Source organism: Lonchura striata, chromosome 2 (genome assembly GCF_046129695.1).
Source record: "Lonchura striata isolate bLonStr1 chromosome 2, bLonStr1.mat, whole genome shotgun sequence".
NCBI lineage: Eukaryota > Metazoa > Chordata > Aves > Passeriformes > Estrildidae > Lonchura > Lonchura striata.
Window position 1 is genome coordinate 101,533,659 of NC_134604.1, and position 25,373 is coordinate 101,559,031.

Consider the following 25,373-nt stretch of genomic DNA (forward strand, 5'->3'; position numbering starts at 1 on the left):
GTTAAAATTGGAGGAAGCGTGGAAGCCTTATTTTACCTAAGTTACTGTTTAAGATTACTATAGCATACTCAGACTTTAAAAAATTCTCAATTATTAGTAAACCACTTCAAAATAAAACAACGTCAAAAGAAAAATACAGAGACTATTTAGGAATAAAAGCATTCAAACTAATGCTCTTTCATTTTTCTTCAAAGTTCACAGAATGTAATTTATGAAAAGTAATGCTAGTACAACTAATGGATGCCTCCAGCAGTGTGCACTGCTTCTCAGGGTGTTGCCAGCAGTGTGACCACAGCAGTAATCCTGAAACTCAAATCTTTGAGCTTTTGCATTTTTTCACTAAAAACACTTGGGAATTGTTTGTTAATGTTAGGTATTTACTTAGTACTGTATTTGCACTCTCAAATTCTCTCTGAGCTATTTTTATCATTTTTTTCAATAAATATGTTACTTATGTTAGTTCTGAATCTATTTTAAACCTCCTGCAAATTATATCGCCACCAAAAAAAAACCAGAAAAGTTTATTATTTCTCACTTGAGCGTAGTTTCTTGGCTGCCCTAATAATCAAGAATACTTTCTTCAGTTGACTAATCCTTACCATACATCAAGAGTTATTTGTTTCACTATAATATTTTATAGTTTTCATAAACCACTAAATTTTTCAGTGCTTAGGATTCTCATTAATTACATGTTTTGATTCACTAGTTTCTATTTTTTGAAACATTGTATTCATGTATTACTTTTACAGTTTCCAGCAGTCAATCATCCACAGTCTTTAGAGAGAAGATATTTGGGAATTTTAAGCGGTGTATTGCTTGATCTTATGAAGGTAGGAAAATGTCTTTTATTCTCTGTCTGTAATATGTAGGAAAATATATAAGTGACTTTTTACCTTTTCTTTTAAATATAACACATCTTAGAAGCGCTTTGGGAACTCCCTTTTGAGATATTTTGATTCCACCATTGTTTGTAGTAAGACCTGATATTTCCTAGGAATCAGGAAAATATCCCTTGCAAATGCCAGGAGAGTCTGTTCAATTTTAACTGATTTGATAAAGAATGTGTAGCCCAGACAAAGTATCATCACCATCCCTTGCAGGGTGGTGCATTCACACTGACATCCATGCACTGACTGCTGGAGTGTGATCATATTTAGATACATCCTCAGAGTATTGGGCTAACCTGAGTTGGTTTTCATTTGTTGTTGGGTGAGCATGAGGATGGGGACAATTGTCAGAAACAAAGCTGACACACAGGAGTCCTGGGTTTTTATCCAAACTCTTAATCTGCTTGCTATCACCTGTACATGGTGTATATGTTAGTTTACTCTTCAGTCCTGTTTTGGAACAAGTCAGCTAGTTACACGTGGCCAAACTAGCTTATAGTCCTGAGAGGTCTTCTTATGGGGAATCAGGAGAAGCTCATTCCCCCCAAAAACATAGTGCTTTGCATCTGTGCTGTGTTCCTGGGTATGGAAAGCCTATTGTTGTCCTTAGTATTGTACTATAAAAATACTCCCATGGTAAGCTGCAGTATAACTCTCCTATCATTTCATCGCCAGTGAGCTGAAGAAAGAAGTCATAGTATCCAAAATTAGGTTTATAATCACAGAACCATCTAAGCATTAAAGGCAATATGGGACACACATGAAGCATGGATATGGCTAATCAACTCTGAATGAATTGTGTGATCCCAAACCCCTCTGCACCAGTTGTCTTGGAAAAAAAAAGATGTTTTGGGAGATACTTGGGTGTTTACTTGCTTTTAATAGTACTGCTGTAGCCAGCAGAAATCACCAAATTTGCCCTACTCTTCTTCAACACAGCCTGTTCAAATCCCTTTGATCTCCTTGCCTTATGAAGAGAGTCAGCATGGCTTTTATCTTGGTTTCAAGGAGTCTGCAATATGATATACTCCAATGAATATAATTACTTGTTTTGGCATTATACTTTCTCCTCTATTTTTTAATTCACATAAACTTTTTTTCATAGTTAGCTGTAGCTCAAGATCTATAGCAATATATTGCAGAACAGAAATTTCAAGATCAGTCTTAAAACCATTGTTCCATGTACTGGGGGACAGTTTAATTTTATCCTAGATTTTGTGTTATATCTCAGTGTCTTTTTGGTTCTTTTGATATGATTTAGAAGTTGGAAAGTTGTGAAATGAAGCACTTGAGTTTAGGGAAGCACAGGTTTCCAAATAATTTCATTATTTTCATCTTTTCTGTTGATATTTCTGCCTACAAGGTGAGAAAGGTCAGGAATTCTGTAGAGGGGATATTTTGTGTTTGATCTGCATTTCTTAATTCAAGATTGAAACCATGTTAAGCAATGTGCAGACGCCTACAAGGAAAGAACAGAAGGGGCATGTGGTTAAGTTTCATGTTGCAAATGCTGCACATACTTTGTTGTGTGTCTGTCTCTTCTGCAGACAATGGCCAGTCTGACACATGTCCACACTTGTTGTGCTCCTCATTATCTGCATTCCTAGGGACCTCAGGTCAGATTACTAGATTACTGAATAGCCCACACTTCAATTTATGCCAGCTGAAGTAGGGAGTTATATTAATATATATCTATTTAGAGAGCATTTCTGGACTAGATTAATGATGAGGCACCAATTTGACCTTGTTGCTTTGTTGTTGCTTCAGTCCTCTGCTCCCCTTCACAAGTTATGCTTATTTGCAAGCATTAATGAGGTGGGAACTGGTTTTTCATGTTATACCTTGGGAAAAAAAGACATTAAGACTCTCTTCTTTATATTATCTGCCATTCAGTTGTCTCTGTCATTCAGCACCAGACTTGCATTTCCTCTGAGCTGTTTGTTAAAGAGAATACTTGTAGAACCCTTTCTTTTTACCCTTTGTTTTCTTCACTTGCCTTAGCTGGACTTCAGCCTTCTGAAGAATGACCTAACCTTTTTGATGATACACTTCTTTTATAGTCCATCTTTGTATCCTGTCCTTCATTCTAATACTAATACTAATAAATACTAAACTTTAAAATAATGTTTGTTTTTGTGTAAGAATGTTTCCATATAGTTGTTTTGTTTGATTGTAAAGCCTGTTTCATTGCAGCATTTTATTACTGGTAAATTTAATATTTTTTGATTCAAAACAATGTTGTGAGGTTTATCCTGAAAAATACATTTAAAAAACATATATTTAAAATATATTATATATGTATATATATATATATATATATATATATATATATATATAACATATTATAAAGTTTTAGATATTTTGGTATTTTAAACAGACTATCATATATGTGTACAAAAAATTATATACATATAACACATATATATGTTTATTTTGCATCATATGTAGTTTAATACATCATGAAATTATTCTAGCAGTGACATCTAATCCCAGAAACTCTGGAGATTAAAAAATTTCCCAATAATGTTCTTTATTTTGTTGTGGGTGGTTTTAGATTTGGTTTGGTTTGGTTTTTGGGGTTTTTTTAATTTATTTTGTGTGTGCTTTTTTTCAATTTTTGTCTTTTGGGGTTTTTTGCTAATGTAAATGCAGATACTAACATTTAGACTTTGGGATTTGTTTTTCAAAGAACTTACTGAAGTTAGATCCAGCAGATAGATATTTGACAGAACAATGTTTGAACCACCCTTCGTTTCAAACCCAAAGACTCTTGGATCGCAGTGGAAGTTCGCCTTCAAGGTCAGCGAAGAGAAAACCCTACCATACAGACAGCAACACTTTATCTAACAGGTAAATGTAGTCTTGTCACTGTTACCACTGACATTTGCCTTGCCAGTGAGGGAGTTATTGTCCTGCTTGCATGCAGCATCACCTACACTGAAAGTGGTTGTTTGACAGTGTAGGCGCACTGAGACGTCTATGCTGTTCTCTGTTGCCTCACTAAATAAAAGTTGCAGGCATAATATTTACAGCCAAACAAGCTGAAATTTTTGCTAACTTTCTGCATCAGGCTGCGTGCATCTTATTAAAAAAAAAAAAGAAAAGACAATGTCAAAGCCATTTCTGTGTGTAGCAAAGAAAAATAATTGGGTGATCCACCTTAAAAAAATGTTAGCCTTTTTCTTGAACAATAGGAATTTTGTGGCTTGGAAGATGCCCAAGATTCCAAAGGAATGCTCTTTTCTTTGGAATGCTACCATTGCTGTATATGTACAAATCTGTCCAAGATTTTGATATTTAAAAGCTTAAAGTTCACACAGATTTGTAGCAGCTAAATGTCCTGAAAATTGTGCACATTGATCACATTCCAAATTGGAGATGAACAGAATTTTGTCTGCCATTGCAGTTGTGGATCGTGTCTAGTCTATTTGACCTCAGACTCATAGCAGGATATGTTTGCTCAGTCCTTGCTGGACTCACGTAGCTTGAAAGAAGCCACTTAATTTTCATACCTCAGTGAACCAGTTTTACTGCTGGATGAAATACTTCAGTACAAAAAGCTTCTTGTTATTGCTCTGATAAATGCATTCATAAAGGTCGCCCTCTGAAGTATGCAGAATATTTGAGTATTCTATATGTAGGCTTTTAATCCTGGCTATGTTTTTCTTTAGTTTATCCTGTGAGATCCAAAAAATTGCTCCTCTATTTTAGACTTGGGATTATGACATTTACAATCTATACTTTTTCAAAGATAGACCAAAAAGTTTTAGCTGCCTTTACAGATGCTTAGAGTAGAAGTTTTAACATTAGACATATGGCATCAGAAAGAAAGACATACATCCACTGGAAACTTGTCCAAAAGGCCTGCCTAGTGAAAATATTAGGTTCCTCTATCTCTAAAGCTTTAGAAAATACACTTTCTATTAACTGAAAAATATTTCAAACTGGCATTAAAATTGCTAAAATTCTAGAAACTGTAATGGAATAGATTACAAGATCACTGAAAGTGGTTAATACAAAAATCCTAGGTATAAAAACAGCTAGCATTATCCAATTATAATTAACAAAAAGATCAACAAAGGTACACTGAGTTCTCACTTCAACCCTCAGTAATATATCTGAGTTACATCATAGATTTGTTCCAGAAATCAGTTAATTGCTCATAGCCTGCTAAGGTCCATGAAGGCAAACAAGCACAGCTCCAGCACTGTTCAGTCTTGGCTATTGCAGTGACTAAATCCAGAAGCCAAACTGGTTTAATGCCAGAAAACCTGAGATAATAAATCCAGCTCAAAAAAAATCAGGTTCAGGGTTTGCAGAACCAGCTGATATCTCAGTCCTGTAGTCCCAGAACCAGAAGAGCTAGGAAGTAGAGTAGAGGTTAAGGACACAACCAAGTAGCTCTGCACCAAGTCAGTCTGGTTGCAGAGCCTTTCAGGTGCAGCTTTGGAATGAGTTAATATACCAAAAACTGGGATAGTGCCAAGTTCCACAAAAGCTGTCTTCCTGTGGTAGACTTGGTTTTGGGTTTGGTGTTACGGGGCTTGCTCAGGCTCACTCCATCTGAACAATAACTTCCTTTCCCCTCCTTTCCTCTCCCCTCCTCCTCCAAACCAGGAATACACAAGATAGCCTGAAGCATTGATTGTATCAGGGCTTTTTGACAGTGCTGACGTATTTGATTGTTCTACCTTCCTTTGATATGCCAGGTGTAGTTAAGATTTTTTCGATTGATATATAGCTAATTTTTATAATGTAATGCTTCACTTAGCGATGTACTCACATCGTACACACATACATGCATAAATGTGCAAATATATGTTGGAATTTCTATTATAAGATTTGATATCTTTAGTGTTTTTGTCAGCAAAATCATTAACCAAAGCAGAGTTTGCCATCAGATTACAACCAGAAACAACAATGTACAAGCACTTGCAAATCTGTTATTTTACTAACTCCTGGTGCCTTAGTTGGCAATATTTGATCTTTCTGCCGTTAAATTTTTGGTTTTAAATGGCAAGTGAAATGGATGTACTTTTTAAAAGTTATTAATACATGAATAAGTAATCTGGTATATTAATGCTTCTTTATGCATTTTAATATAGAAATCAAGCCAGCAAAAGTTCTGCTTTGCAGTCACATCACAGATCAAACAGCAAGGATATGCAGACACTAGGGGCTGGTGGGCCAAGAGAAGAGGGGCTTCCAGCAAATGAAAGCTTTTTAAATGGAAACCTTCCTGGACCTGCACCTAGCCCAATGCACGCAAAAAAACCAAGCAACACTCCTGGATCTGGCAACAAGGATATAGCCAATAATAACATGCCACATCTTCTCAGCCCAAAGGAACCAAAGGGAAAAACAGAGTTTGATTTTAATGTGGACACCAAAAGTTCTGATGGTTCAGGCACAAAGTACATGAAGTCTAACACCAGATCTCAGCAGAACCGGCACTCCTTTATGGAAACTTCTCAAAGCAAAACTGGGACGCTGCAGCCTGGCGACAAGCACAGCCGCCACAGCTACATCGATACCATCCCACAGTCTTCTAAGAGTCCCTCCTATCGGACAAAGTCCAAGAGCCATGGAGTTCTGACAGACTCAAAATCCGTGGGCAACCTTTCTGAGGCCAGGGCCCAAGCTGCAGAACCAAACACCAGTAGGTACTTTCCATCCAGCTGTATGGACTTGAACTCTCCCACCAGTCCGAGTGCTCCCCGGCACGGTGATAACAGAACTATGCTCAGTCCATCGGCGAGGAATAACCGCAGCGAGGGTACCCTGGACGCCCGAAGACCGCCAACAAGGCACTCCAAAACAATGGAGGAGCTAAAACTGCCAGATCACGTGGATGGAAGCCATTCCCACTCTCTGTCTGCTCCACATGAATCTTTTTCCTATGGTCTAGGTTATACCAGTCCTTTTTCTTCACAGCAGCGCCCTCATAGACACTCGATGTATGTGAGCCGGGACAGAGTGAGGTCAAAGGGCTCAGAGGGTGGCTTGAGCGTAGGGCAAGGGATGGCAGCCAGAGCAAACAGCCTGCAACTGTTATCTCCACAGGTGCAGCATAAGTCACTCACAAGGTCTGTTGGCTCATCACGAGAAGACTGTACAGAAGATTCTAATAGGGTTAGTCCAAAATATTGCCTCTTATTTGAAGGTTTACCTTTCTCCTTTTAACTCGTGTGGGGGCAGTGGCCTGCTTTCTGTCTTCTGTTTGGTTTTTTTTTGCAGTTATTAATTTATTTGTCTTGTAAGGTATGGGCATGTTGTTGGGGGCTTTTTTTCAGAAGGGCTGAATATCTCAAAGTACTTTTAAAAAATGGACTATGAATACCATTATCTTAAAGTACTGAAATGTGAAAACTTGCCTCTGAAGTTAAAATTTCATTAGTTGTTTTTAGTCCTTGGTTATATGGTTTGATGTCATTTTTACTTTATCATTTTGTTTAATTCTCTTTCTCATTTGTGTTTTTATTTAGCTTCTCCTATATGTATTTCTGTTATGAATGCTAATGTTAACTTTTGAAGCCAGTGTTCCATTCAGGTGTAACAGAACATTATTGCTGAAATACCTTAATTTACTAGACAAATATCAAAGCTTGCAATATTTCTTTAGATTGGTATGATAAGTAACTGGTGTAATCTAGAAATTCCATGTTGTAGTAGCCATTGGTAAATTGACTCCTCACAGTGGTTACTGTCAGTGGATACCTGGTTGTGGTTTTCTGTGAGCATTAATTAAAGAGTAGAGGACAGGCTGGCTCTGGTGTTGGTTTACATTTGTTACACAACACTTCTGAATGATCTCATGTTTTACACATCAGATATGTAAAGATGATTGTATTTGTCCTCAAAGCTTTAAATTATTCACAAAATGGTGCAGAGAGAAATATAAAAATAAATGTTTGTTTCTCTATGCCTACACCTGTGATAAACTGACTTCTAAGGAGAAAACATTAGTTCAGATTTGTTGACAAATTGAAGAAAGTCAAAGAGCTGCAAATAATATTTAAGGTCCAAAGATTATGATTCACTATGAGAAACTAAAATACTCTGCCTACTTGGTAGTTCATCTAAGAAGTATGTGTAGTTGACCTAATAGGGGTATATGAGTACTATAAAAAGAAGAGTTTCTGGTAGTGGTTGTCTCCTCAATCCAGTAGAGAAAAAAAGACATAATATGTTTTTTTCATTCATTGCACATCTTCTCCATTTAAGATTATATGTATTCAAACATGAGAAAATATCAAAAATAGAAGTGCAATGGAATAATAATTTTTAAAAAGCTGCCAAGAAGTGATTACAGCAGCTCCATTTCAAAAACAGTTTTTTCTTGTGTACTTATTTTTCTGTCTCTCTCATTTCAGTTAAATGAAGTGTTATGTATTCTTCAGGATATTATTTGGAAGAGCAGTAAGATCAGTGTTTCAGTTTTTGATAATAAAAGGTTACACTACCTTGTATTTTTCACTTCATTTTCTGCATTATGCAGCAGATAGTAATTTGAAGTAATTTTAATTTTATTTCATACTATTTAGAGGCCAGTTGTTTTTATTAGATCATTCTTTGTCATTGAAAATGGGTTGACAGATTTTTATTTTAATTAGGAAAATCGATGTGTATTGTAATGCTTATGTTTTTGTTCATTCTCATTTGCTTTGGAAAGTCTGTTCATTCAAGATAAAGTACTTGCCTTTATCTCTTATGGTCAGTATTTTTAAAAATTTAGCCTTCACTTAGTGCTTTTAAATCTGTATTTCAGCCATTAGAAGTGTGAAAGGAAAATTACTTTTCTGAAATGGATCCTAAGTCTGTGAATTCACAGAGCTGTTTTTTATTTGTTTATACTGCTTTCAGTAACAAATGAAAATCAAATTGTCAATCTTCTTATTCCTCATAAAGGCATTTTCACAAAGAAGTCATTCTTTGACTCCTTCCTAGCCTCATTTTTTCCCCTTTCCCACATTATCCATTAGGAGTCAGAAAATTTCACTCCCTTCAGGATTAGTGAAGTAAAAAACTCATTAATAATATGTGTTCTCATAGATTCTTTATTGTTTTCATACTTATTTTTTCTGATCAGTTCTCCTGGGTTTGGTTTTTTTTTTTTTTTTTCTTGGCTCATATTTAGTGATTTCCTCACTTCCATGTTTCTAGTTTTTCATTGATTTTCTTTTTAGCTCTACCAAGTCTTTTTAAAGAAAAACATTCTTTGTTTGCCAATCTTTAGATCTTATTTTTTAAAAAGTCAAGAAAAAACTGTCATCCATTCTTAGCTTTAGGACTTTTCAAATCTCAACACAACAGTTTTGTTTTAAGGATTTGGTTTTTTTTTCACATTTAAATTAAATGTACACAAAAAGGGTAAGCAGAAGAAAATCAAATACAAGTGACTATTACTGTCTCATGTTTGAAATTTAACTGCTGATAAATAAGAGGTATCTAAGACAAGTAGTCATTTAATCAAATGCTTCAGCCTCTGGTAAATTTTAGAAGAATCCAGCTGGGATTTGAAGCATTGTTTTAGCTGCAGTTCTGCCCTCAGTTTCAAGGTTTGTTTTCTCTATGACAGTGAGACCAGATCTTCATCAGCAAAAAGCAAAGTAGATTTTGCAAATTACTTGTGTGGTGAATTGAAATCCCAGTTTTTAATTTTGGTTAGGTTTTTTTGTGGCTTTGATTTTTAACTTGTCCTTCTTGGACATTCTAGATTTCAGTTAGTACAAGGATTTTAGTAGTTTCCTATGGGGTCTTGGAAAGAGCATTCATTTTCACATGGTCAGTCCACACTGAGGGAAAAAATTGTAGTTTCTGATTCATTTAAGAGTGGGGTTAAGTCAGATTTGGTGTCTAATTGTGTGCATAAGGATATTTCTATGGGCTTACCTAAACTTTTACTTGAAATACTTCCAGTATTGTTTTCAGGAAAATAGAATAAATTAGAGGTAGTGATATGGTTTTAGCTATTCTATCTGACTGAAGAACTTTGTCTATAGATTTCTTAGTTCAGAGACTTTCTATTATTTTGTATACAGTAGATTTTGTGATTGTTGGTACCTCTAGGTAATGATATTAAGAGATAAGCGATGATGGTGCTTTGGTGTTGCAATTATCAGAAATTAGATACATTCCTATCTGCTTTTTAAAGTTTGCCCATAGCAGAGTGACCAGATTCCATAAGAAATTAATTTAACAAGCCTCCAGTAAAAGATTGCTCCAGAGATGTTACAGTTGTGTTTCATTCAGGTTGAAATTCTGAATCAGATTCATGTCTTTAAAATTACAACTTAGAGGCAAAATTTTATTCATGCCATTTGTGTCATGTTGGAAAGAAACAAACAAGCAGCAAAACCAAGTAATTATTGATTACATAGTCTGTGATTTGATATTTGCAGCTGTTAATAATATGAAAGGAAAATTGTATAGTGAATTTGGAGATTTCTTGCTTATATATATTGGTTAAAAACTGCAAATCAGTGCACAGTCTTTAATTTTAAATAGTTTATTGTTCTTTTGCATAGGGTGGAGCATATCATGATCCACACACAGAGGATGGAGCATCTACTAAGGAGAATAGAATTCTGTATAATGACCCTGTTCCGAGAAGAGTTGGCAGCTTTTACAGAGGTAATTTCATGGTGGATCTCTCAAATTTAATCAAGAATTTTAGCATGGAATATAAATTAAGTACTAGAAATTTATACAGAGAATTAGCATGAACTACAAAGGTTTCTTGGAAAAATAATTGTTGCTTAGCTTTCAGAGGGCGAGTTTGCAAGCACTGCATTGGTACGCTATTGTTTGTAATTGATAGCTCACTTTAACTGGAAAGTACATCCACTGCAGTACCTTGTAAAGCAGAATATAATTTATCAGGAAAAAATGAACAAAATTAATATTTCAGATTTTTATTTTCCATTCTTACAAAAACTTCATTTATACCTGTGCACTTGCAGCCCATAGACTTACTTAGTGATTGGTTTCAGATACTGTGTTACATGGAAATGTAATGTTAGCTTTTCATGGCTTGAAACCTGTGGCATTTCTTTGTTAAGACTCTAAAGATCAGAGTTTCCTACAAGCAAGAGCACACTTATTTAATTCCAGTTCAGAATAAGAAATAAAATAGGTCTGTGTATGGACACACACAAATAGATACTGTTCTGTTATGGCACACAAAAGATGGTAGTTTCTGAGCAGCTGCCTCATGGCTAAACCTGGGTAATTGTTTTGAAAAAGATGATAGAGGCTAATTACTGTCCTGCAAGTGTTAGGAGGCTTGTGGGGCTCCCCTGAATCTTAAGAAGTCCCAGTCAGCTGAAATTCGATTATGAGTCACCTAATAACCTTAAGTAGAGTAACAAATCTCCCTCTGAGCCTCTTCAGGTTGATCAGTTGGCTGATGACCTGATTTAGACACGTTAAAGTCTGACAATCCTTGCAAGTGTCCCACTGCAGTATTAAAGCCTGTGGGCAGAATTAAAGCTTGTACTGTTTTGAGCAATGCGTTTGAGTGTTTGTGTTGTAAATGCAACAGAGGATGCTTAAGAATTCTCAATCCTGAATTGCTTTCATTAATCCCTAAAAAGCTCCTAAAATTCTACATGGATTATCCATCTTTTTTATATATGGTGAAACAAAAGTTCCAAAGAAGAATGACTTCCATAAGTCATGTGCTAAAGAAACTGCAGGTCTGGGATTTATTCAATTCCTCTTTATAAAAAAGAGGGTTTTTCCTCTTCAGCTTTATCTATCAAACAAATATATTTTAGATGGACTGAATTACTGCTTTAGGAAGATAATATATTTAAAATAATACTTTGATAATCGTGTATACAAAACTGGTAATAAAAGTATATGCAAGTTACTGTGAAAAAGGTAAATATTTATGTAAATTTAACCTTTGTATTAGAACAGTATTTATTAGCATATACTTTTGTACTATAGCTTGAACAAAAACTTAAAGATGCTGTTTTGATAGATTGTGTAATGTGGTGCTGAATTAATGTTCCAACTAGTGTCTTGTCAATTTTTAATCCAGTGCAGATATTTCTAGTGATATTCATAATTCTAATAAATTTATGTTCTAGATCTGTATATAATTGTGTATTTTCAAAACCACAGGATGTCTGTTTGAAAAATTCATAATATCTAATTTTCATGTTTTAATTTTTAGTGCATTATCTCTTAGTTGCATCAAAAATATTTAAAAAAAAATAATTCCAAGATATGTACTACTTTTTTAAGATCTAAAATGAAGACAAAGTGTAAACTATAGTATTTAATGTCTTTAGTAGCAGTATTCCAACCTCTCATTCTCTTTCCTGTTTTTAAATATCACACTTAGAGCTCTCTACAAATAGAAGTGTTCTCAAATCTAATAACAATTTACCCAAATTCTGATGATGGTCTTATTTTACAACCAATATTACCCTGCAAGGATCACAAAAGTCAGCTTTCTTTTCAGTCTTACACGAAACACAGCCGTGTCTTTGCTCTCCTGTTACTGTAAGAGGCAGAGAGGGAGCAGAGGAGTGGGAGCTGGGGTTTTTGGCACAGCTCCGTGTACACTGCTTGCTGTTTCTCTGTTCAGTTCCATCTCCGCGCCCAGAGAGTACCTACATAGAAAACAACGTGTCCAACAGAGCCTCGGTGTTACCAGCAGACAGCAGCACCGTGACAAACCACCCCAAGAGACAAACCACCTTTGACACCTGGTGAGTTGTAACGTGCACACATGCGGAGAGAATGGCAGGAAAAAAATGTGGTTTTAACAGGAGGGACAAAAACCTCCCGCTTTTCTCGAGATTTGCAGTTGTCCATGTGCTAAGTTGCTTCCTCCAGCTATACCAGCATAGCATGGCATGTTTTTTTGTCCCCTTTTGAGCAGCAAGGAATCCTGCATTGCACCCATAACATGAATGCATTAAAGTTTATATACTTTTGTCCAATCCTTCACAATTTTTTTCCCTGCTATTAGTTTTTAGTTAAAGATAGTACAAAGTGCTTGTGTGTGTAGTATATATATAAATTTGTGAATTCCAGAAGCATGAATTGTTAGACAAGTGGAAAAAATATCAAAATGCATGTTTCCATATATAAAGTATTATATCAATGAAGAATATTTTCACCCTACAATGGGGACCGCTGCTCTTTTTGTTTATACACAGAAGGAAATGAATACATTCTATGGGAAAATGGATTAAACAACATCTTAATGGTGTATATTGATTTTAAAAGATTAAAAGCATCACATGGCTCCATTATATAACATAGAGCACCTTAATTATGCTAATAAAATGACAGCATATACATAGCTTTGCAGGACTTAAAGGGAAATAGCTTTGTTTCTTTTAGAGCTGTTTGGCCTTTAAAATAATCTTATCTTTTGTTAAATCACAATAAATAAGCAGATGGAGCTTCACAGGATTGGTGAGAGGAATGGACTGCATACATTTGCATGGTTCAACTATGCTTTATACCATTCTCTGAAAGGGCCATGAAGTCATGCTATCAAAACTGTTCTAGTGGTTTGTTGACTCAACTGTGTTTTCACACAAATAACCAGAGAATTATGTACTTAAAGAGAAAGGGGGGTGGTGGGTGGTGAACAACTGGTATTTCAGCTTGTGTTCAGGTTTTATACCTATGTCAGTAATAGAAGATGTTTACTCCAGAACCCTTCTCACCTGCTCTGATTCACTAGAGTCTGCTTCCTGTCCTTCAGTAGCTCCACCTACATCCATTTTCTGGAAGTTAGCTGAGGAAACCGGTCATTTATGTAAAACGGTGGTACTTATGTTGTGGCTTGTGTGGCTAAAGAAGGTATTTATTCCTGCTGTTGAACCCTTTTACCATTTTGCATTGTCCTTCGTATCTGGATCTTTCTATCTTGCATATAACATAAGACAACTGAAATCTTGTTTTGCTTTATATATCATTCAGCAATATAATGTCTTGACTGCAAAGGAACATATAATGTTACTTGAACTCTGAACTGAGAAAAATAGCATATGTTATTAGAGCTGGTTGGGAATTTCTTTTTATGAAGTATTTTTTTGTTGTTGTTTATAATGCCAAATTACCAAAATCAAAAGTTTTCAAAGCAACTGGCTGATAAACACTAACCTTTTATTGTGAAGATTCTTCAGCTCCGGGATATAGTTGCCAGTCAAAACCAGAGATACTCTCAAAATAAGAAATATTTTTGAGGCAGCATTATTTTTTAGAATGCGAGGAACTTGAGTGTAGGGTCTTTGTTATTTAAACCAGAGGCTTGAACCAAGCTCTTAGATCTAACAGGTGAAGGCCCTAAACAAGAAGTTAGAGGTTATTCTGGAGGACATTGTCTGGTTCCCTCAATGTATTCTCTTGAAGGTGTTTCATCCTGTTAAAACAGTGAAAAGACCACAGAGGTGCTGAATATGGCCTTGTGGAAAAGGCACTTCATTAACTTTGAGACAGTTAGATTTAAGTCTTTGCTCCAGATTACTCAAATATTTTCACAAAGTGGAACAGCTCCTTTGAGAGAAGAACCTACAGAAGAAAAACCATTTCTTCTTATGAAATGGAAGAAATAGCAATAGCTGTAATACCAAGTTACTGCTATTTTGGCATATGCTTATCTTTCTCTTTTGTTTTCGTACTCCCTATTTTCCTGAAATGTTTCCTGCCCAGCTCTACCTGCTAACTCTGTTCAAGTTGTCCTGGCAATGGTCTAATGTTGCAAAATTGTTCTGTGCCAAAAATGCAGCTTAATCCTATTCCTGAGTAGTGAAGAGTCTGTGTTCCTCTACTTAATTTTCTGTATGGAAGTTGTGTAAATGCTTATGAAAATGTTGAAAGCTCTAATGGAATGTGATTCTGCTTACATCAATTTTATGATGAAGTAAATATTTGATGTTTGAATGATATACCTAACTGGTACATGACAATTCATCTCGAATTATGAGTGACATGTATTCCACTTGCCACTACTGTAAAATATTGCTTCTCATACTATTGCTCTGTGTTGCCTTTCTTCTGTCAAAGATTCTGTGAATGTTTGCTAGACTGAATTGTCACAGATGTTCCCTTGTCTTTGTGTGCATTTTTTTGCTCTGTCCCCACTGTCCTGCCTTCTAAAATAAAGATATTATAAACTTGACTTTTGTCATCAGATTTTACTCTTAAATTACTAGATCATTTCTGAACTTCAGACAACTTGATATGAAAAAAGGCAAATTTTTTATTCTTCTAGAAAATATTTTCTTTGCTAGAGTTTAATTTCCTGTAAATGACCTTGAACTTGATCAATTTTTTTATTGATACAAGAATAGATGTTTTATTCTCTTCTACTCATACAAGCTTTGTCCTGAACTGGACAAAATCAGTAGTTATAGGCAAGATATTTAATTGTATTCTGCCAGTGTGCCAGAACATTGGCTTGAACTATCTTTACCACTGTCACAGCTCTAAATATCTCTTTAGAATTAATTCCAACATGCAGTAGTGTATCTCACATCACATTGGAAGTGTTTTCATTGACTGCTTACAAGATACTTGGGGGCTTCTGGAAAGCATTTTTGTTTAGACCTTTTATGTCCATACAAATGTAGTCATGCTATGACAAGTAGCTTGTCACACCTTCTCTAGCATATGTCATACATATAATATTACTATTTTTATATGTATATAATATATATAAACACACACAAAATCTCTGTCATTCAAAAAAAAGAAAAAAAATCTCATTCTTACAAGAGTAAAAGGCCTAAAACTTTATCCACTGTCAAGTTTCAAGGTTCCAGAATGCAGTGTTTTGTAAACAGGACATGACTGACTTTTATATTGCTGTGTCAGTGTAACATTATAGTCACACTTCCTATTCCTGAAAGTAAAAGGTTACCAGCATCTGAGCAAATTACTTTGGAGCATGTTCAGCCATGTGTGCAGCATGACTGTTGTTGCATTATAAATACTTTCCAGTTCTTTAATGGAATTTGTAAAAAAAAAAAAAATCAGGAAATTTCAAATTCTGAATGGTATTCTGCATATGAGATAATAGATCTGGGGTTTATTCCAATTAATAAATCTTTTTTTTCCCATGGGATAAAAAAATTGCGGCTCCAAACAGAGTTCAGATTTGATCTTTTGATTTTAGGCTTTCAATGCCAGACTTTTAGACCATGCAGTTTTGCTGTGGGCTTCAGCTTGTGGGATTGAGATTCTTATCTTGAGCTCTCTATTTGAGTTGTTTCATTAGTTTCTGACATTTTTTTGCCTTTGCTAAACTGTGTAAATACCCCTTAAGGGTCTTGCTTTGACTAGAACTAAAAGGTAACTTGGAGAATTAGTGTTTGTCATTTATCTTCAAAGAAAAGTTCTTTTATTTCAGTGACTCCTTCATTACACAAAAACCTTACTCATGTAATTGTGATTGGATCAATAAAGGGACTAGTACATGAGGGATTCCAAGCCAGGCTGCCTGCTGAAAATAGGGTTGCTGAAGAATAACTAAAACAAGCATGAGGATTTGCCTCCCAAAAAGAGCTGTCTGCAAGAGACCTCTCTATGGCAGCATGAATGCAACATGCTTCCTATTTTTCTTTTTAGTTAATGTGAAAGCACATCAGCTTGCTTGCCACATGCATGTTTGCTGCTACACCTTATTGCACCTGCATGAAGCTGGATACCTTTCCTACCAGGGTTAATAAATAAGAGTGTTAATCACATAATTTCTGTTTGTACTTATGCCTTTTCCAAGTGTTTCAGACCAGAATAACCAATGTGTTCCACATTATATGTCCTAAACATGCAAAAGGTACACAAAGATAAAATAACAAAGCACAGCACATTTTGCCTTTGGTTTCTGCTTGAGAATGAGCTCTCTGGGTGCGGGCTCTTCTCTAAGGCTACTCCTGCTTGCTACTAAAACAGACAGCACATAAAATATTCTGGTGGAACTGTTTGCTTTCAAGAGCTGAAGCTTTGTGCAAAATACCAAGATACTTGCAGTATGTTGTAAGAATTTAGTGTGGTGTGACTCTACAGATTTTTTTGATAATCCTAATTTTTTCCTATACTGTCCATTATCTGAAAATCATCTTTTGGGATGCCTAAATTATCCCAGTGTTTCATCATCGATCAAAATGTTCTGCTCTATTTTTACCCAGTACAAAATCCTGGTGTTGAAGCTTCCTGCTATAATGCTATATATGTTCACTCTCTTCACATAATGAGCATGTGTTTTGAAGCAGTTGCTTTTCAAGGTCAATGCTTTTTCAGACAACTGTACTGCAATATGAGTCATAGGAGTTAATGACATAAACCATTCAGTATAAAACCACTGGCTTTTGGGTAAGCAGGAATTGAAAATGAGCAGTTCTCAGCCCCTTATTTTCCAATTCTCTCTGGTCACTCTAGCCATAAAGAGGAAATGATGGTGCAGAATTTCATTTCTCTCCTCCCTGCTCAACTGCTGTGGAGAGCAGTTTTCTCATCCAGGTTCCCTGGACCAAAGAAAAGAGTCACACTTGAGTGAATCTCTGTCTAAAAGTATGGCGAAAATTGTTCCAAGCTTCACTCTGAAGATTAACTTCACCTTTTAAAATACAGCATCTCCATTTTGGAATAGACTTTGTAATATAAAAGCTATAGCAAGACATTGAAAAATTTTAAACGATAGTGTAAAGTAACCTCCTGGGGTCTTGCTTATGATCTGACACTGGTTCCTCAGTGGACAACAATTCATCAGGTTGATAATTTGCACTGGGGCTATGGTTTGGGATATGCTTGCAGCTATGGATGCACAGGAGCTCCTTTGGGGAAAGGCTCAGAAGATTCTTAGCCTCATTTACATGGTTTTCTGAGTACCAGCAGGATACTTAGGTGTAGCTTTCCTCCAACTTTTCTAACAAATCAAGTAAAAATCATTTAGTAAATAATTCAGCAGGTGATCTGTTTGTGTTATGTGAGACTCCTGAGTTCACTGAACCTAAAGCTATCAGTAGTCTTTACTCTTTGGCTTCTCCTTGGTGCTTTAAGTGACTTGTATAATAATGCCTTACACCTGTCACACTACTTACAGTAGTACGAAATACAGGGACGTGACAACAACAGGAATCCATTGCAATCCAGTATATTTAAAATACCTGTTACAAGTATAATAATTACATGAAACTAGAATTTCTTCCCTGTAGTAGTGTTGTCATATCCACATTAAATATATAGTGTCATGCATCTGAATGTATTTTCTGCATCTAGATATAACTTCCCAAAAACGTAAATTGGGAAAATTTCTACCATACTTCCTGCCTATGGATCTTTTTGTTAAGACCATTCTCTTAAAGAACAGTTGCACTTTATTAGAGAATTTAAGCACTGCATACATTTATACTTAGAGCCAGGTAACATTTGAAGCTTGGGGTGGTTTTGTGGAGAAATTGAAGAACTGATACCACCTATCAGAATGATGATGGTTTTATCAATAAAGAGGACAACTCCAGTGATTTCTACCCCAATTATGTTTTTCACATTTATTTGGGAAAAAAAGCCTGACATGTAGTAGCAGCTGAATCACCAGCTGATAGCATAGCATTTAAAGCCAGAATTAGAAGCCAGTGACAACTATATCAGACAGTTAAATGTTGCTACATTACAGTCACTCTAAGAAAAGCTGCTCCTGTTTGTCATACAGAGCCCTCAAAACAATGGCTTTGCCTTAGGTTTTGCATCAAGACAGTGGAATAATTTCTTTTTTCTTTTCATTAAATTTCAGTGTGAGGGACTATTAAATGACCCCATATGACTTTATGTATGTTAGTTGCTATTAAATGTTGTCCATCCTCTGGGGTCCAGGCCCAGAGGCAGGTCTGTTGGCTGTGTTTCTCCCAGATGAGTATTGGGTCATGATTTGAAATGTCAAAGATGGGTAATCCACTTCACTAAGGAGTTTGTTCTGGCAGGCAGTTAATGATGTTATTGGGAAAATCGGTGCCTTGTTTTTAATATGACTTCTTAGGCTACATCATCCACCTACTTGTTCTTGCAAATATCTTTGCCTGCTAGTTCAAAGATTTTTCTAGTATTCTGTAATTTCTTTCTGGACAAGTAGTTGTGCATCATGATCAAGGAAACTAAATATTTGAGTTGGTTTGGGTGTGTTTTTTAACACACTAAAGAGATTGAAATCTCTGGAAATATTTCTGTGATGCTTTCCTGCACCAATTTCAATTTTCAAGCTATTTTAAATGGCACTAGAACTGCATTCAGTTATGTCTCACCACTGTCCTTGTAAGCCATCTTTTAACCTTGTATAAGTACTTCACATACATGATATACTGTGTATATTGAAAGTAGCATGTTATTTATCAGCTGTAGTTGCTTCAGGTGTGTTAATTAAGAGTTAAAAGGCAGAAATTCAGTCTTCAGGCAAGTCACCTTCTCCATTTTTGGGTCACCTCCTTTTGCCAGCACTGTGTCATGCATAACAAACTAACTGAAGGTTTTAAGTTGACATGGACAACGGTAGATCCCCAGCTTCCCTGCTGATAGATTTGGAATCATGTCAGCAAGGGTCAGGAAGTGCAGTTGAAAGTGGTTCTCTCTGGCCAGATTTGCAACTCCAGCTTCTCCGGCAAGCAATGGACAAACTGGACCTGTGCTTTGATAGCTCATCGCCATTTGTATGTTCTCTCAGATATGCTTTCCATTTTTCTAAAAGACCTCGTGTGTGATAATTTGATTTGAGTATTAAATTCTGGCTTAAAAGAACACATGCATGCTTTCCTTTTCCCTATAACTATTCATTGGTTTAAACTAATAATTTTACCCTAACACTGTGTACCTACTATCCCTTGTAATAAGTCTATCTGGTATTTGTGTAGTAACCCTGGAACCAATGAATGCTAGAACTTTAAGTATCTTTTTACTTTAATCAATAATTTACATTCTTTGGCATCAGATCTCAGTATTTCACAGAATTTGCAAGGTAATACTATAATAAAATTTCTCTTACAATACCTTATTTCATATTTAGGAAAAGTCCTGAAAACCTTAACAGTCACTCAGAACAGCTCAAGGAGAAAGAAAAGCAAGGTTTTTTCAGGGCAATAAAAAAGAAAAAGAAGAAATCTCAAAATGTAAGTATGCAGCATTTCTAGTAGAATAATTATTTTATTCATTTTGAATCATACCATTTTAATATGCTAGATTAGTACAGTACCTTTGTATTATTTGTGATTATATGTGTATACACTTCTTTTATTTTCTCTCTTCACTATATGAAAATCAAATTCTTCTCCTTTTCAGGGTTGATTTTTATGCCTTTTCAAATATTTCTTCACTTACTAATTCTTACAAAATCCAAACTTACACCTCTGTTTTCATTCAGACACTTTGAGAGCCAGTTTTGATGCAAGATTTAAGATGATGTTGCAAGAAATTCTTTTTCAGGATATGATTATACCATTGCAAGAATAGTAACTTCATTGTTGCATGTCCCCAGAGTTTGAGTAGTTTCAGGCATCCATACAGAGAAAATGAGACTGTAACAAATCAGAATTCTTTCCACTCTTTTTCATGGAAGTGTCTTGGTAACAGCCTCTATCTTCTTGCTGCATTCCATGACTGGAATAAGGATAATGTGTCCTAACCATTCTTAAGTGTTTTTATGTTTTGTTAAGGGAATGGATTATGGCTTTTGTTATTCAGTATAAGTCTTCAGTGTCTCATATGTTTTTACATTTCCATAATTTTTGGGGGAGGGAGAAAGGACTTTTATCAGACAGTAGTGATATACTAACATTTCGCAAATTTTTATAATAAAGATATCCCTAAGAACTGAAGTAACCTAAACATAATCTCATTCTTAAATGACAGCTCTGGAAACAGTAAAACATTTAAAACTATAATGTTCCTGTAAGTGTAAAGGCCGTTACAGTTTTGAAGATTCTCAGAACTGAGTAAATCATGCTTACTTCTGGCAAAGGGGAGTGACTTAATGAAAATACTTACTGTCATACTGTCAAGGAGTTAGGTGGTAGGACAGAGTTGGTGGAGGGCTTCTCTGTTAAAAATTGGGAAGAGAGGACTGATTATCAGGCTTTTTGTTTTGGGTTTTTTAAAATTGCTTTGAACTGTGTGGAGCATGTGCCTGTGTATATTAATTAGAACTCAGCAATGCACCTCACTTTCCTGCTGGGTGGGATTTACAGCAATGGCATCTACCTCTCTTTCTGAACTTGTTCACCCTCATACCTATATGCAGCTCAACTATGGTCATTTGTATTAAACAACTGAATTAAATGCCTAGATTGTAGCTCTGGGACTGCTTGATACCAAAATGTCCATCTAAGGATAACACCTAAGGCTATTGGTTCCAGTGATGCATTTTCAAGGGAGAGAAAAAAAAATAAATTTGCATTTCTGTACTGTACTCTGATTCCAGCCATGCAGACATGTGGCAGACAGCACTCCAATAGCTCAGCTGATGGATGGTGTATTGATTACCTCCACATTGTACTGTGTGAAAGAAATACATACTGGATTGTGTTGCCTCTAAAAATCTGGCATTTTACAAAACACCTAAATCAAAAGTTCCTTGATCTATAGCTACCAAAACCATCACTGATTACAAGCTAAGGCAGATTTATGTAAAATCCTTACTCCTGTTTCTTCTCACTCTTAAGAGGGGTAGAAAGGAATGGAGAGAGAGAGAAAGGAAAACACTGTGTGTGCTACTTAGATGTGGTATCTCCCAGAAAGATGAATAAATTAGTGAAATAATATAGTGATACAACTCTTTCATCCTCAGCTAGCAACTTGCTGAGATCTACTTGAGTTTTGGATCAAACCAGAGCTGGAAAAACCTCCTTTCATTTCTATTTACAGCTGATTACCAGGACAGTATCTAAGCATAGACTGTACCACTGATGTGTGTACAAGTGTCTGGCTCAGACACTGGTCTTTGTTTTTATTAATCTCTTAGTTGAAGACATCTACTTAAACACTGGGACAGTTTTTAGGCTCTTCCAGCACAAAATAAAATTATGGCCTTTAATTCAGCATCAGATTCGGTGTTAAAAGTTGTTCACAGCACTGAAATACTAACTTTTCAACTATGCATATAATGTTTTCTGTGAATTCCTATTAAAAGTCTTAATAGACAGCTTGTTACTACCCAAGGTTTTTTTTTCTGAGACGTACAATTCATGTAGAGTCCTGTAGGTATGAAATTCCAGTTATTTACTCAAACACAGACTTTCAACAAGAAATACCAAACTAGACCTGGGGACTGTCACAGAGCTAGGAAGTACATAATAGCTAGCTGTTATTTACTTCTGATATCCTTTGGCAAGTCTCATTTTGTTGGTGATCATCATCACAGGAGTTGTAAAAGATACCTGAAATTGGATTGAAGACATTTTAGTTATATCATTCTCAAAATATCTAATAGCCCAGAATTGGTCCCAATTCCTGACACTTCGTGCAGGTTGTTCCCATGAATCATTCTCCCTAGAGTTCTCAGGGTGCAGTACCTCGTGGGTTAGCAATTGTTACTGCCTGTTATGGGAATTCTTTACAGTACTGTTTTTTTCAGAGCTGTTCTTATCCATTCTCCTTTTCATCGTTTGAAGTGTTTTAGTAATGTAGCAAAAGGTTTTGAGGATTGTTAGAATCACAGTTTTATGTCATCTGCCACCAAACAATTTGATATCCATGAGGGTTGTGCACAGTGTCAGTAGGCACTATCTTCAGGGGAGCCTGAGTTTTGCAGATTTTGGCACTTATTTCAAGCTATGGTTTTGAGGAAATTATCTGTTTTGGAAAAAACAGTTTCAGGTGAGCATTTCTCTTAGCAATCTTTTATTCCTTTATAATTTACTGAATTTGTAACAAGAAATTCTTCTGACCATAATATTCCTAAACATAATCTATGCTAGTTATTGATTTTCATTAACTTGGATAGAATCTGAAAGATGAGAAAGCTGTTTGAAAGCAGCCCATGCTTTTGGTAGTGCACTTGTCATTGTTTTTAGTCATATAGTAATTCTATTGCATAATAAAGATTTCTACTGATGGACAGGAAAATGCAAAGCACAATATATATGTCCTATGCTTGTTTGCACCTGAGCAGGGGAGAAACAGACCCATTTATAGTTCTAGTACCTTATAGTTCTGTTTGTTGCTCATTTATCTACTGGTAAGCTCTTTGGTGGTGCTCCATAAATTGCAATAAAGCAGCCAGTGTATTTGCAGCTGTATGTGAAGTTGCTAATGGCATATTTATGTTAGAACTGAAATAATTAATCTTGAAGCCTTAGCTCTTATTGCAAGTTAAAAATAGAAGGCTTTTTTTTTCCCTAGAGTAACTATCAACTGCTCATTCTGAAACCAACTTCTGTTATTGTATCTTTAATATTTTCTTTATATAAAAAATAATAAAAATGTCATACTGCTTTAGGTCATTATCAGAAATACAAATGATTGCCAGAGTTACAGGATTTAATTCAAAGCTTAGTAAAGTCAACAAGAGCTACCAGTTATTTCCAAAAGCCTTTGAAATAAAAACATTCTATATTCCTAATGAACATATCTTTAATTGAAATATTATGCATTTAGTTTTTGTGTCTTATATTGCAGACAGACTCAACCAACGGCGAGAATCCAAGCATCAAGAAATCCCTCTTTCCTCTTTTTAATTCAAAGAATAATTTAAAGCATAGTTCTTCTTTGAAAAAACTTCCTGTAGTCACTCTACCAATGGTATTATTTTTTAAGTACAGTAACACTGTAAAATGCTCCAGTAAATTTGTTTTACTGACTACAGCAGCATGTGGTTTATTTTCATGGTATCCCTTCCTCTTCATGCCAGTTAAGTATCTTGGGCCAGTTCAATAAATTTAAGTAAAATTGGCAGTTTTGTTGAAACAGACTATGCCTAAGAAAATTTTTAATAGTCTTTGATATAGTGAAAATGTAACATACACAGTTCCAGAGAGAACGAGCCTTGGGAGTAAGACTTAGGATGGGAAATAGTTGTGAAATTCTCTATGTTTAAAATTAAACTGTCTTATTATGTTTCATTCAGGAAATAAATCAACCTGGTTTGGTTTATAACTATATAGTAAATATATATTTTTATAAAAACTACTCCTCTATATATAAATTTAAATAAATAAAATACTAGCAATGGATTATCTGGAGAGAATTTAGCTCATGTGTTTGTTGTATTTTTGTTTGTCCTGATTGTTCATGATAAAAGACAGCTTGCATTAAAAATAGATTCTATTTTGACTGTCCTCTTTTTACTCAGAATTATTGAAATGAGATAAAAAGCTACATGTAAGTTTTAAATTATCTTTCTGCCATAAAGTTTCAGCTGTTTCTTAATTTATGCTTTAGTTTGGGATATTTATGGAGGAGAAGCAAGATGGGACTAGAGAAAGCTCTTGGTTTTGAGCTGTCAATCAAGAGATCAGTTTAGAGGGATTTTGGTCTGCTTCACTCTGGAGCAAATTTATAGAACTGATCCATGGTCTTAACTGCAGTATGGAATGCTTATTAAATAAAGATGAGACTCAACAATATTTTGTTTTCAATTTTATTTTTGAGGCCTTGTTTAACTGCTCTTTCTTACAGCAAATAACACTAACAGCATGTGAATGCTCTAAGGGCTAAGGGTAGAACAAATCTGCATGATGTCCACAGCCACTTGCTCTTACTTTGGGGAGAATTATTGAGAGGTCATTGCAATTCTGCTGCAGTAATGGGCTTCAGTTGTGTTCTGTAATTAACTGTGGGAAATTATTTACAGCTATTCTTAAGAAAATACTAGGAAACCAGTATTTAATATTTTGTTGCAGATGCCTAATACTGAAGGTCAGGACCTCTTGGCATTACAGAAAGCCATTCATTCTTCCAATCACCAGAGCAGCAGGCAGAAGGATTGGCATCCTGAGAAGATGACAGAAATCCAGCCTCATGTAAGTGGCATTATCAATTCCCTATATATTAATATCAGTGATGTATCTTGACAGCTTTTTCTCTGCTGAATAGAAGAATTGCATTTGACATTGTTTCCCAACTTTCTAATTCCTTGCTCACTGGATGTACCTGCAGTCTTGCATAATTTTTTTTAAATGTGGCCATGAATGACAAGGAAAAGAGAGACTAAATGTCTTGTGTCAGTCTTTGAGCCCTTTGAAATATTGGTTATGTTTTTGTATTATAGGCAAGCAGTGTTTCAGTGCACGTCTGTGGTAGTGATGCAGTGCTGTACAAAAGCCCTCAAGTCAGCTCTGTAAGGAATGGTGAATCTTGAGGGTTGGCTGCTGCTCAGCAGTTTGATATTTGATGTGGTCACCAAAGCTTCCAGACCATGTTACAGTGTGGCTGGCACAGCCTGCAGTTTCAGCAGGCTACATTTTTGGAGCACAGCACTGCACCAGTATAACTTTATTTTTTCCAGTTCTAAAACCAGCTCAGTGGGCAGTGCTT

The 25,373-nt window shown here is 35.5% G+C and overlaps 1 protein-coding gene across 5 annotated transcripts in view; it reads left to right on the forward strand.

Annotated features, from left to right (window-relative positions):
- The window catches only part of CDKL5 (cyclin dependent kinase like 5), a 129,799-nt gene that overhangs the window by 96,102 nt on the left and 8,324 nt on the right, over positions 1-25,373 (forward strand). For 3 of the 5 annotated variants that reach the window (XM_077781624.1, XM_077781626.1, XM_077781625.1), the window contains exons 10-17: positions 750-830; positions 3,577-3,737; positions 5,993-7,019; positions 10,415-10,520; positions 12,487-12,610; positions 19,912-20,014; positions 23,496-23,639; positions 24,740-24,859. In XM_077781624.1, coding sequence (XP_077637750.1) covers positions 750-830; positions 3,577-3,737; positions 5,993-7,019; positions 10,415-10,520; positions 12,487-12,610; positions 19,912-20,014; positions 23,496-23,639; positions 24,740-24,859 — 1,866 coding nt within the window. The remainder of the gene's footprint in view (positions 1-749; positions 831-3,576; positions 3,738-5,992; positions 7,020-10,414; positions 10,521-12,486; positions 12,611-19,911; positions 20,015-23,495; positions 23,640-24,739; positions 24,860-25,373) is intronic. The other 2 variants (XM_077781627.1, XM_077781628.1) reach the window with 2 other exon arrangements.